Consider the following 12,289-nt stretch of genomic DNA (forward strand, 5'->3'; position numbering starts at 1 on the left):
CCTCACCTTCCAGGGGTGGAGGGTTGGACAGAGCGGAAGGTGGTGGCACAGTGGTACTATCACTGGATTTGTGTTCTTGAGACCCAGGGTAACAATCTGGAGATCCAGGTTCGAATCCCACCACAGGAAGATGATGAAATTTGAATTCAATAAAAATCTGGGATGAAAAGGTCGAATGATGATCACGAAACCATTGCTGATTGTTGGAAAAGCCAACCTGATTCACAAATGTCCCTTTAGGGAAGGAAATCTGCCATCCTTACCCGCTCTGGCCTACATGTGACTCCAGACTAACCGTCACCAAGACTGTCATTTCAGCCTTCCAGCTGAACAGCTAGGAAGTTAGGGTGGAACAGTGGTACAGAACTGGAATACTGCTGTGAAAAGAGACATGCTGCTGAAGTTTTGCACCTTGTACTCATCAGGACAAATGCAAGAAGGCCAATTTTCAAATACTCACATCAAATTATGCTACAAGAGAGAAGGATACTGATAGGTTGACAAGTCTGATTGGCCAAAGTGTTGCCACGGACAAAGTGACGGGGATCTATCGGCTCCCCGAATTACTGGGTACTGAGTAATTCAAATAAAAGCTGCAAGGCTTGGACATATTTCTTTTCATAGAATCCCTACAGTGCAGGAGAGGCCATTTGGCCCATAGGGCCTACCCCTACTCTCTGAAAGATTATCTTACCCAGGCCTTGTCCCCTGCCCTATCCCCATACTCCCACAGTCCCACATATTTCCCATGGCCAATCTATCTAACTTGCACATCTTTGGACACGAAGGGGCAATTTATCATGGCCAATTCACCTAACCTGTACATCTTTGGACACTAAGGGGCAATCTGCAGCATCTTATGAATTGAATCCCACCAGCGCTGGTGGGGTTTGAACCCATTGCCTCCCCCAGAGCATGTCTGGGGTCCAGGGGAGGGAGGGATGGCTCAGGTCATTGACCTCCAGGGGCGGGGACGTGCATTGTGACGGCAACACGCAGAGCAATGTCGGCAGGGATCGTGACGTCAGGGTACTGTGACGTCATCCCGCAGAATGACGTAGGCACGCCCGGTGAGGTCAACGCATTCGGACGTCATCACCTAATACAGCGCGACGGGAGACGCTCAGGCACCTTGACGTCAGCACATAGAGCGGCGTCGGCACGCCCGCTGACGTTCAGGCACTCAGACGTCAAGGGGCGGGGAGGTGTCATCCTGGCCCTGCCTTCCGTTCAGTTCTCGCGAGACCTGGAGCCGCGTTGACGGCGGGGAGCAATGGCCGCCCGTCACAATGAGCCGCGGCCGCGCCGCTGAGCGGCCCGAACCCGGCGCTGCCGCCGCCACCGCCATGGAGGCCGCCCCAGTCCGAGCCCCGCTGCCCGCTGGGGATGCCGCCTCCTCCACCACCACCACCACCGTGTGGGCGGCCGAGGGCGCGAGGCCCGCGGTCCAGGCCGAGGCCGAGCCGCCCCCGCCTGACGCAGCGGCCGAGCTGAGCCAGTTGGAGCGCTGCGGCCTGTGCCGGGAGGCCCTGAGGGAGCGGCAGCCCCGGCTCCTGCCCTGCCTCCACTCCCTGTGCAAGGCCTGCCTCAGCGGCAACCCCAGCCCGCCGCTGCCTGAAGGTAAGGCCGCGGGAGGAGATTCTGATTTATTATTTAATCTGATTTATCATTGTCACCTGTATTAACATGATGTGGAGATGCCGGCGTTGGACTGGGGTAACTTCTACCCGTATTAACACACAGTGAAAAGTATTGTTTCTTGCGCGCTATACAGACAGCATACCGTTCATAGAGAAGGAAAGGATGTAGTGTTACAGTCATAGCTAGGGTGTAGAAAAAGATCAACTTAATGCGAGGTAGGTCCATTCAAAAGTCTGACAGCAGCAGGGAAGAAGCTGTTCTTGAGTCAGTTGGTACGTGACCTCAGACTTTTGTATCTTTTTCCCGACGGAAGAAGGTGGAAGAGAGAATGTCCGGGGTGCGTGGGGTCCTTGATTATGCTGGCTGCTTTTCCCGAGGCAGCGGGAAGTGTAGACAGAGTCAATGGGTGGGAGACTGGTTTGAGTGATGGATTAGGCTTCGTTCACAACCTTTTGTAGTTCCTTGTGGTCTTGGGCAGAGCAGGAGCCATACCAAGCTGTGATACATCAGAAAGAATGCTTTCTATGGTGCATCTGTAAATGTTGGTGAGAGTCGTAGCTGACATGCCAAATTTCCTTCGTCTTCTGAGAAGGTAGAGGCATTGGTGGGCTTTCTTAACCATAGTGTCGGTGTGGGGAGCACTAGGACAGGCTGTTGGGGAGTGGGGGGGGAGGTGGGATGAGGAAGGATTGGGGGAAAGAGGGAGAAAGAAGGGGTATATGGGGATGGGTGGAGGGGAGGTGGAATGGGTGGAGGGGAGAGAGGGGGAAAGAGGTGATGGGGAGGGTGGATTGATGGGGTCGGGGAGGAGGAGACAAGGGGTAATGGAAGAGAGAGGAGTAGGAGTGAGAAGAGTGTAGGATGGGGGTGTGAGGAATATCTGAGCAGGGAGTGAAGGGGATTGGAGGGAATCAAGTTTGGACTGGGGAATGAAGGAATTCCAAGAGGTAGTGGTGCAGGAAGAGTGGGAGGGTGAGGGTGTGATCGGGTGGGTGGAATTAGGGTGGGTTCTGAGGAGGCAGTGAAGGAGGGTTGGATTGAGTGAGATGGTCTGGGAGAGTGAGGGTGAATCTAAAGCTATAAGGTGGAGATCTGGGGAATGGGGTTTATAGTTATTAGGCAAAATATGGAGCTGGTTTCTGACCAGATGTCTGAGTGTAACAGCAGTAAGAAGTTTAACAACACCAGGTTAAAGTCCAACAGGTTTATTTGGTAGCAAAAGCCACACAAGCTTTCGGAGCTCTAATATTGGATTCATGTCACACTATTTGTAACTCCCACAGTTGCGTGGACCTGCAGAGTTTCACTGGCTGTCTTGTCTGGAGACAATACACATCTTTTTAGCCTGTCTTCATGCTCTCTCCATTCACATTGTTTTGTTTCTTAAAGACTTGATTAGTTGTAAGTATTCGCATTCCAACCATTATTCATGTAAATTGAGTCTGTGTCTTTATAAGCTCTGTTTGTGAACAGAATTCCCACTCACCTGAAGAAGGGGCTTAGAGCTCCGAAAGCTTGTGTGGCTTTTGCTACCAAATAAACCTGTTGGACTTTAACCTGGTGTTGTTAAACTTCTTACTGTGTTTACCCCAGTCCAACGCCGGCATCTCCACATCATGAGTGTAACAGGACAGTGGTTGGCATTGACGAGAGGGTGTGTGGTTGTGGTAGGATTTTTTTAAACAGATATGTATGTTTGGAATTTTGGTAGGTTGGCACTTGTTGCTGGGTAAATTTAAATGACTGAGTAGCAGACTGGAAGTACTTAGCAGCTGGAAGGAGCAACCTGCTGCAGTAGTAAGAAACATGGACTATAAATCCTCTTTCCACATAAATTGTCATTGAATTTCATCCTTGCGGAATAGTTATTGAAACTACTTTGTGTGCACGTACTGTTTCCCTTTTGCTGTTGTGATTTTAATCTTGGGTGGAATTAGAAAAAATTATTTTGCGCGGTGATTTGACTTGACGTGCTGGATGCATTTAATTGCTTCGGAATTTGCATGCTGGGCAAAGATGCACTTCAGCATTAACCGGTCGGAGAGTTACCTATCACTTGGCAGAGTGTTTGCACTGCTCAGCTGTCGGTTTTGATGGCAAAATTCCAGTATTGAATAGTGTTGTCAAGGAATGCACGCAGGCCTGCCGAGTCCCAGTCCACACAATTGGCTGAAGATCACCGTTCCATAGACAACCTGTTAACTGCCTCAATCCATTCATTGCCTTGAATGGGAGGGAGGAGGGGAGAATGTGCAACTGGGAGCAATGTAGGTTGCAAGGCATTGTACTAGTAAATGCAAGTCGGTGTAGTGTTACATCACTTTGACTCTGCAAGCACGATCTAAGTTTAGCAGGTGATTTCTATAGTTTGTACTCAGTTTTTTTTTGTCGCGTGAAGTTTCATGTAGCGTTCTACTGTCTGCACGGCTTGAGATTAATTGATGCATTGTGTGGATCTTTTAATAGTATTTATTTGATTTATTATTGTCACATGTATTGGTATACAGTGAGACGTATTTTTCCTTGTGTGCTATACAGACAAAGTATAGAATACGTAAGGGAGAAGGAAAGGAGAGGGTGCATGATGTAGTGTTACAGTCAAGCTGGGTTTTTGTCTTTTAAGTTTATTTATTAGTGTCACAAGTAGGCTTACATTAACACTGCAATGAAGTTACTGTGAAAATCCCCTAGTCACCACACTCTGGTACCTGTTCAGGTACACTGAGGGAGAATTCAACATGGCCAGTGCACCTAACCAGCACGTCTTTGGAGTGTGGGAGGAAACCAAAGCACCCGGAGGAAACCCACGGGGAGAACGTGCAGACTCCGCACAGACAGTGAACCAAGCTGGGAATAGAACCCGGGTCCCTGGCCCTGCGAGACAGCAGTGCTAACCACTGTGTCGCCTGGAAACAAAGAGTAATGGTCGACGGGTGTTTTTGTAAATGGAAAGTGGTTTCCAGTGGTGTTCCGCAGGGCTTGGTGTTCGGGCCCTTGCTGTTTGTTGTATACATTAATAATTTGATCGTAACTGTTGAAGGCGTGATCAGGCAATTTGCAGATGGCACAACCATTGGCCATGTGACCTGAGGATAGCAGAATTATATCAATGGCTTTGTTGAGTGGGTGGAAAAGTGGCAAATGGAATTCAGTCAAGTGTAAGGAATCCGTCTGGGCAATACAAACGCAGCAAGGGAATACTCAATAACTGGGATGGTTTTGTGGGGTTGAGGAGCTGCGATGCCTTAGTGCATGTCCACAGATCGCTGGAAATGGCAGGACAGGTACAAAGGTGGAGAAGACAGCATATGGAATACTTTATTGGGTGAAGTGTTGAATATATAAGTCGGGATGTAATTCTTGGTGAGCTAAAGCTGAGATTTTGTCTACAGCTCTGGTCACCGCATTACAGAATCGCTCTAAACATAGTCCATAGGAGATCTACAAGAATGTTGCCAACACTTGAAAATTGCAACTAGGTGGAGAGTTTGGGTAGACTGGGATTTTTTTCCTCGGAGCAGAGACGGCTGAGGGGTGGATCGCAGGACATTGAGCTCGGACTCTTCTCCCTAAATGTGCTTGTATGTGGAGGTTGATCACTTGTGTTGAAGTGGAATTGCTTTGTTCTTGTGAAATGCCTTGTGATATTTTCCTATAATAAAGGTGCTTTATAAATGCAAGTTCTGGATTCGACAGTGAGTAAGGCGTTTAATGTTATATCCTATGAGGAGAGACTTAAGTCGGTTAGGATTGTATTCATTGGGGTTTAGATGAGTGAGAGGGGATCTCATATAGAAACTTATAAAATTCCAGCAGTATTAAGCAGGATGGATTCAGAATGTTCCCAATGGTGGGGGAGTCCAGGACTAGGGGGTCACAGTTTGAGGATAAGGGGTAGACTCGCTGTTAGGACTGAGGTGAGGAAAAATTTCTTCACCCAGAGAGTGGTGAATGTACAGAACTCCCTGCCACAGAAAGTAGTTGAGTCCAAAACGTTGTGTGATTTCAAGAAGAAATTAGATATAGCTCTTGGGGCTAAAGGGATCAAGGGATATGGGGGGAATGTTTAATCTTTATTTATTAGTGTCGCAAGTAGGCGTACGTTAACACTGCAATGAAGTTACTGTGAAATTCCACTAGTCGCCACACTCCAGCGCCTGTTCGGGTACACTGAGGGAGAATTTAGCACAGCCAATGCCCCTAACCAGCAGGTCTTTCAGACTGTGCTCTATGAACTGCTGTCCATTAGACTTAACCTCATTGGCACATTTGTGTAATTAATAAGGCTCAAGTTATATTCTACTGTAGATAAATGATAAAGTCTTAATTTGTACATATTAATCAGATAATTCATGACTTTTAACATATGTTGTTAAGGGAATCTTAAAGTTTGTGCCTCTTCAAGTGCCAATGCTATGATGTAGCTTTCAGAAAGGATATGTGGGTCCTTTGGGAGTGAAGTTACAGCTTGGATGGATTTGCACATTTGGGCTCCAGCGAGTCTAGTTTAGCATTGAAGAGTGATCAGGATGTTGAATTTAATGATCAGCCATGATCAAAATGAAAGGCAGAACAGGCTCAAAGGGCCGAATGGCCTCCTCCTGCTTCTAGTTTCTATGTAATACAGATTGGTTATTTTAACTAATCCTGAGCTGATATTTAATGTATTCACCCACCATGTTAACAAAGCAAACCCTTTGATAGCTGCCTCGGGAATATGACCCTGTTTGGTAACAGCTCAGTTTAAAATGATTACATTTTGTGTTAATAGCTCCATTTTCTTCATGCTGGAATAAATATTTTCACGTGTACACAAGCAAGGAAGTTACGTTAAACCTTGATATGGTTCGGCCAAAGCTGGGGTATTGTGTTAATTTTGTGCGCTGCACTTTAAGACGGACGTCAAGGCCTTAAACAGGGCTTGGAGAAGATTTTACTGAGTGACACCAGTGTTGAGAAACATCAGTTATGTGGAGAGACTGGAGGAGCTGGGATTGTTCTTAAAGCAGAGATGGTTAATGGGAGGTTTGACAGATGTGTTCAAAATTATGAATGGCTTTGATGAAGTATCGTAGAATCCCTACAATGCAGAAAAGGCCATTCGGCCCATTGCGTCTGCAGGACTCTCTTAGAGCATCTTACCCAGACCCCTTTCCCCACCCTATTCCCATTACCCATGCATTTTCCGTGGCTAATCCATCTAACCTATACATCTTGGGGCACTAAGGGACAATTGACAATGGCCAGTCCACTTAACCCGCCCATCTTTGGATTGTGGGAGGAAACCAGAGCACCCGGAGGAAACTCACGCAGACGTGGTGGGTGGCACAGCGGTTAGCACTGCTGCCTCACAGCGCCAGGGACCCGGGTTTGATTCCCGGTTTGGGTCACTGTCTGTGCAAAGTTTGCACATTCTCCCCATGTCTGCGTGGGTTTCCTCCGGGTACTCCGGTTTCCTCCCACAGTCTGAAAGACGTGCTGGTTAGGGTGCATTGGCCGTGCTAAATTCTCCCTCGGTGTACCCGAACAGGCGCCGGAGTGTGGCGACTAAGGGATTTTCACAGTAAAATGTGAATCTACTTGTCACTAATAAATAAAACAAACTTTAAAACATGGGGAGAACATGCAAACTCCACACACATAGGTCATACCAGAATTGAACCCAGATCCCTGCAGCTGTGAAGCAGCAGTGCTAACCACTGTGCCACCGTGCCTTCCAGAAAGCTGGGATTGGTTTCAAAGCAGAGAAGGTTAGTGGGAGGTTTGACAGACATGTTCAAAATCTTTAATGACTTTGATGGAGTAAATAAACAGAAACCGACAAGAAGGGCCTGTAACCAGATGGCATATGATTAAGGTGACTGGCAAATCAATCGGTCAGCGTTGTTTATTTTTAGCAGTGAGTTATTTTGATCTGAAATGCACTACCAGAAGGAATGGAAATAGGGTGAGTAGTTAAAGTTTAAAGTTTATTTATTAGTGTCACAAGTAGGCTTACATTAACAATGTAATGAAGTTACTATGAAAATCCCCTAGTCACCACACTCCGGCGCCTGTTCGGGTACACTGAGGGAGAATTTACCATGGCCAATGCACCTAACCACGTCTTTCGGACTGTGGGAGGAAACTGGAGCACCCGGAGGAAACCCACGCAGACACGGGGAGAACGTGCAAACTCCGCACAGACAGTGACCCAAGCCGGGAATCGAACCCGGGTCCCTGGCGCTGTGAGGCAGCAGTGCTAACCACCGTGCCGCCCCAGCAGGAACTTTCAAAAGGGAATTGGATAAACGCTTGAAGGAAAAACACTTGCAAGCTCGTGCGGAAGGAATGGGAAGGAGGCTCGGCGTAGAGTTGATCTGGGAGCAGCTGATCCTAAAGTGGTTATTGGATGACGCGAACAGAGTGAATCGTGTAAAGTGCTCCTAGGCAGAAGTGCCCAATACAGTGTCACCAGAACAGGAGCCATAGTTCCAATAGGGCAGTCACATTATTAGAAATGTCCAGTGGTTATTTAAAATGGAAGGAGTGGTGAAATTGATCTAGATATCAGACATTTTCAGACGCAGCATCTCAGGAGTTCCGTGACCCTAAAGCTAAATTTATAAACCAATTCTGAAAGCAGCATTTTATTAACTGCAGCATTAAAAATCCAAGGAATTATTTTGCTTTGCGGTTCTTGAGGAACAGTTGACATTCCAAACTTGTGCCAGAATAAACAGATGTTGTTTTACAAGCAGTCACCGTGGGAGGCGTCATGTTCATGTGGTTAGCACAGAAAATCATGACTCACTGGGTATCATTCATTTCCATAACAAGAACAAGGTGGCCATGTTTATGTCGATTCGGGGAACATGCTGCCTGATAAAGAAATGCAGAATGTATTGTTTGGTAGGTGAGAGAGAGATTTTTGATTTGATTTATTATTGTCACATGTATTAACATAGTGAAAAGTATTGTTTCTTGTGCGCTATACAGCATACATCGAGAAGGAAAAGAGAGGGTGCAGAATCTAGTGTTACAGTCATAGCTAGGGTGTAGAGAAAGATCAACTTAATATAAGGTAGGTCCATTCAAAAGTCTGACAGTAGCAGGGAAGAAGCTGTTCTTGAGTCGGTTGGTCTGTGACCTCGGACTTTTGTATCTTTTTCCCGAAGGAAGAAGGTGGAAGAGAGAATGTCCGGGGTGCGTGGGGTCCTTAATTATGCTGGCTGCTTTGCCGGGGCAGCGGGAAGTGTAGACAATGGATGGGAGACTGGTTTGCGTGATGGACTGGGTGACATTCACGCCCTTTTGTAGTTCCTCGCGTCCTTGGTCAGAGCAGGAGCCATACCAAGCTGTGATACAACCAGAAAGAATGCTTTCTATGGTGCATCTGTAAAGGTTGGTGAAAGTCATAGCGGACATGCCAAATTTCCTTAGTTTTCTGAGAAAGTAGAGGCATTGGTGGGGCTTTCTTAACTGTAGCATCAGCCCAAAATTGTGGAAATGAGTGAGTATGTATTAAAGTCTGAAGATTGTAATAAATATGTGTAGAAAATCCTGCACTTATTAACTTCTGATTTGATTTATTATTGTCACATGTATTGGGATACAGTGAAAAGCAGTTCCTTGCATGCTATGCAGACAAAACATACGGTTCATAGAGAAGGAAAGGAGAGGGTGCAGAATGTAGTGTAACAGTCATAGCTAGGGTGTAGAGAAAGATCTTAATGCATGGTAGGTCCATTCAAAAGTCTGGTGGCAGCAGGGAAGAAGCTGTTCTTGAGTTGGTTGGTACGTGACCTCAGACTTATTTCTAACCATTGTATTGGTATCTGGCACAATGTAGAAATAATGCGACCCTCGCATTGAAGAGGTTATTTTACAGGCCTGATGGTAGCAGTAAGATTTTGCCTAACGCATAACCACAGGGGTCAAAGTAAATAGAATGAGGTGCCATCTCCTCACTGGGGTGTGTGATGAGTTTTTAAAAGGAGCACTGAGGTCGCAATATTGATTGAGCTACCTGATGGCTTCAGCCGGACTGGATGTGGATGGTTCCATCTTTGTTCGAACAGGGCAGTGTTCCTGCGTCCTTTTTTTTGCTTTATTTAAGCTTTGAGCTTGGTCCTCTGTAAATTATGAAGCAAGGCTGGAGCCTGACCTGAAACCCTAGTGGAAGAAATCTAGTTTAGAGTCGGTTGGGTGGGAACGGAGCTGGAACAAGGTTGTTGGAATCAACTAATGTAGTCAGTAGTTCAGACTAGTACACAAAGCAAGCCGAAAGGCTGGTAGAATGTTATCTCAAGGGGGGGGGGGCTCGAGTACAAAGGGAAGTTGTGCTTGAGTTGTACGGGGATAATCAGGCCCCATCTGGAATGCTGCCTTCGCTCAGTTTTACATTACAATAGTGACTACACTTCAAAAGCACTCCATTGATTGTAAGGTGCTTTGGGACGCTCTAAGGTTGTGAAAAGTGCCAGAGACATTCTAGCTCTTGATCTTAGAGAGGACGCAGTCCAGATTTGTCAATGATACTGGGGTATAGAGGATTAAATTGAGGTAGGTCACATGAACTTGGTTTGAATATTGAAGGATGATCTGATCAAGGCATTTGAAATAGAATCATAGAATCCCTACAGTGCAGGAAGTGGCCATTCGGCCCATAAGTATTTACTAGTGGCAGCAAAATAATCATAGAATCATAGAAACCCTACAGTGCAGAAGGAGGCCATTCGGCCCATCGAGTCTAAACCGACAACGATCCCATTCAGGCCCTATACCCGCAACCTCACATATTTACCCCACTAATCTCTCTAACATACACACCCCGGGACACTAAGGGGCAATTTAGCATGGCCAATCAACCTAACCTGCACATCTTTGCACTGTGGGAGGAAATCGGAGCACCTGGAGGAAACCCACGCAGACACAGGGAGAATGTGCAAACTCCACACAGACAGTGACCCAAGCCAGGAATTGAACCCAGGCCCCTCGAGCTGCGAGGCAGCAGTGCTAACCACTGTGCTGTGCCGCCCCAGCAAAAGTCTGATTGATTTCAATCTCCATATTCATCCCTAGCTCAGAGACAAGTGTCTACATTTCACTGGATCGATGACCAAAACAAGAATGTCCCTTGGAGCTACTGCTCGTCAAGTCCTGTTCCAGCTCTGTGCACCGGCAAGCAATCCCTTTAACCCCATGTATTTGCACTGCTAATCTCCCTGACACTAAGGGACAATCTAGCATGGCCAGTGCACCTGACAAGCACGTCTTTCGGACTGTGGGAGGAAACCCACGCAGACATGGGGAGAACGTGAAAACTCCACACAAATAGTCACCCGAGGCTGGAATTGAACCATGTTTAAAGGATTTAAACATCCTTTAAATGTTTACAGGATGCAGTAGGATACATTAAGAGGAGCTTCCCCCTGTTGGGAGAATTAAGAATGGGTACAAGATCTTAAAGGTTAGAACTAGGTGATTCGGGAGAAATATTAGATTGCACTGTCTTTCAACAATCTGGAAGTTTGTTGCTGAAGGGATGGGGGATTTTCCTGATCCCTGGCAGTGTGAGGCAGCAGTACTAGCCACCATGCTGCCTGCATAAAGTTTAGAAGCTCAGGTGGATGTGGCAGAACATGGGTGGTGTCTTGAAGTTCTTAAGCAAAGAGGATGGACCCATTGGGGTTGAAGACACGTGAACTGGGTGTACTTTGATAAGGGACAAGGTGTTGCATGAAAACCATATGGAGTAGGAACCTTGGGTGCGGTTGGCAGGGTGTCTATCTCACAGTGGAGCAATGTTGTGTATGAATTTCAGTGCCGATGACAGGTCTGTGGGCCCGATAGACTGCTGACTGAATCATGCAGGATGTTTCTTCAGTAGTTTGTGATGGGCAGAGTTCAGACTGTGCTTGTGAAGTGACTGCGGTTACATGTGATTCTGCGTTGGGCAGCACTTGCTGAACAATCCTAACAGCTACATGAGCAAACAAGTTAAGATAATCAGTCAAGCTTGTAATGTGGATCATTTGTGCTTGTTAGAAGCAACGTACGCATATGTATGGGTCTGGTTTCTGCAAACAGGACAGATGGGTGGCACAGTGGTTAACACTGCTGCCTCATAGCACCAGGGACCCGGGTCCAATTCTGGCCTTGGGTGACCGTCTGTGTGGAGTTTGCACATTCTTCCCATGTCTGTGTGCGTTTCCTCCAGGTGCTCCAGTTTCCGCCCACAGTCCGAAAGATGTGCTGCTTAGGCGCATTGGCCATATTAAATTCTGTCTCCGTGTACCCGAATAGGCACCGGAGTGTGGTGACTAGGGGATTTTCACAGTAACCTGTGGATTTCCACAGTAGCAGTGTGAATGTAAGCCTACTTGTGACATAATAAATAAACTTTAAAACATCATGTTAGAGCATCTATCTCTTATGCAAAGTCTCCACTCTGGAGAGGTTCCAGCTTTCTCTTGAATGATAATTTGATAATTTGCGCCTTTGTGTCAGGGGATTATCAGGATAAATACATGGGATTACTGGGTTAAGGCCTGGGTGAGATTGTTGTCGATGCAGGCTCAATGGGCTGAATGGCCTCCATCTGCACTGTAGGGATTCTATGATAATGTCTATGATTCTATTCTATGTTCAAACGTCACAACACCAG

General features: G+C 46.7%; 1 protein-coding gene across 3 annotated transcripts in view; it reads left to right on the top strand.

Annotated features, from left to right (window-relative positions):
- Nucleotides 1-1,239: 1,239 nt before the first annotated feature.
- Nucleotides 1,240-12,289, top strand: part of LOC144509043 (transcription intermediary factor 1-beta-like) — a 108,564-nt gene continuing 97,514 nt past the window's right edge. For all 3 annotated transcript variants that reach the window (XM_078237323.1, XM_078237324.1, XM_078237325.1), the window contains exon 1: nt 1,240-1,620. In XM_078237323.1, coding sequence (XP_078093449.1) covers nt 1,290-1,620 — 331 coding nt within the window. In that variant the 5' untranslated portion in view covers nt 1,240-1,289. The remainder of the gene's footprint in view (nt 1,621-12,289) is intronic.

Source organism: Mustelus asterias, chromosome 21 (assembly GCF_964213995.1).
Source record: "Mustelus asterias chromosome 21, sMusAst1.hap1.1, whole genome shotgun sequence".
In the NCBI taxonomy this organism is placed as follows: Eukaryota; Metazoa; Chordata; class Chondrichthyes; order Carcharhiniformes; family Triakidae; genus Mustelus; species Mustelus asterias.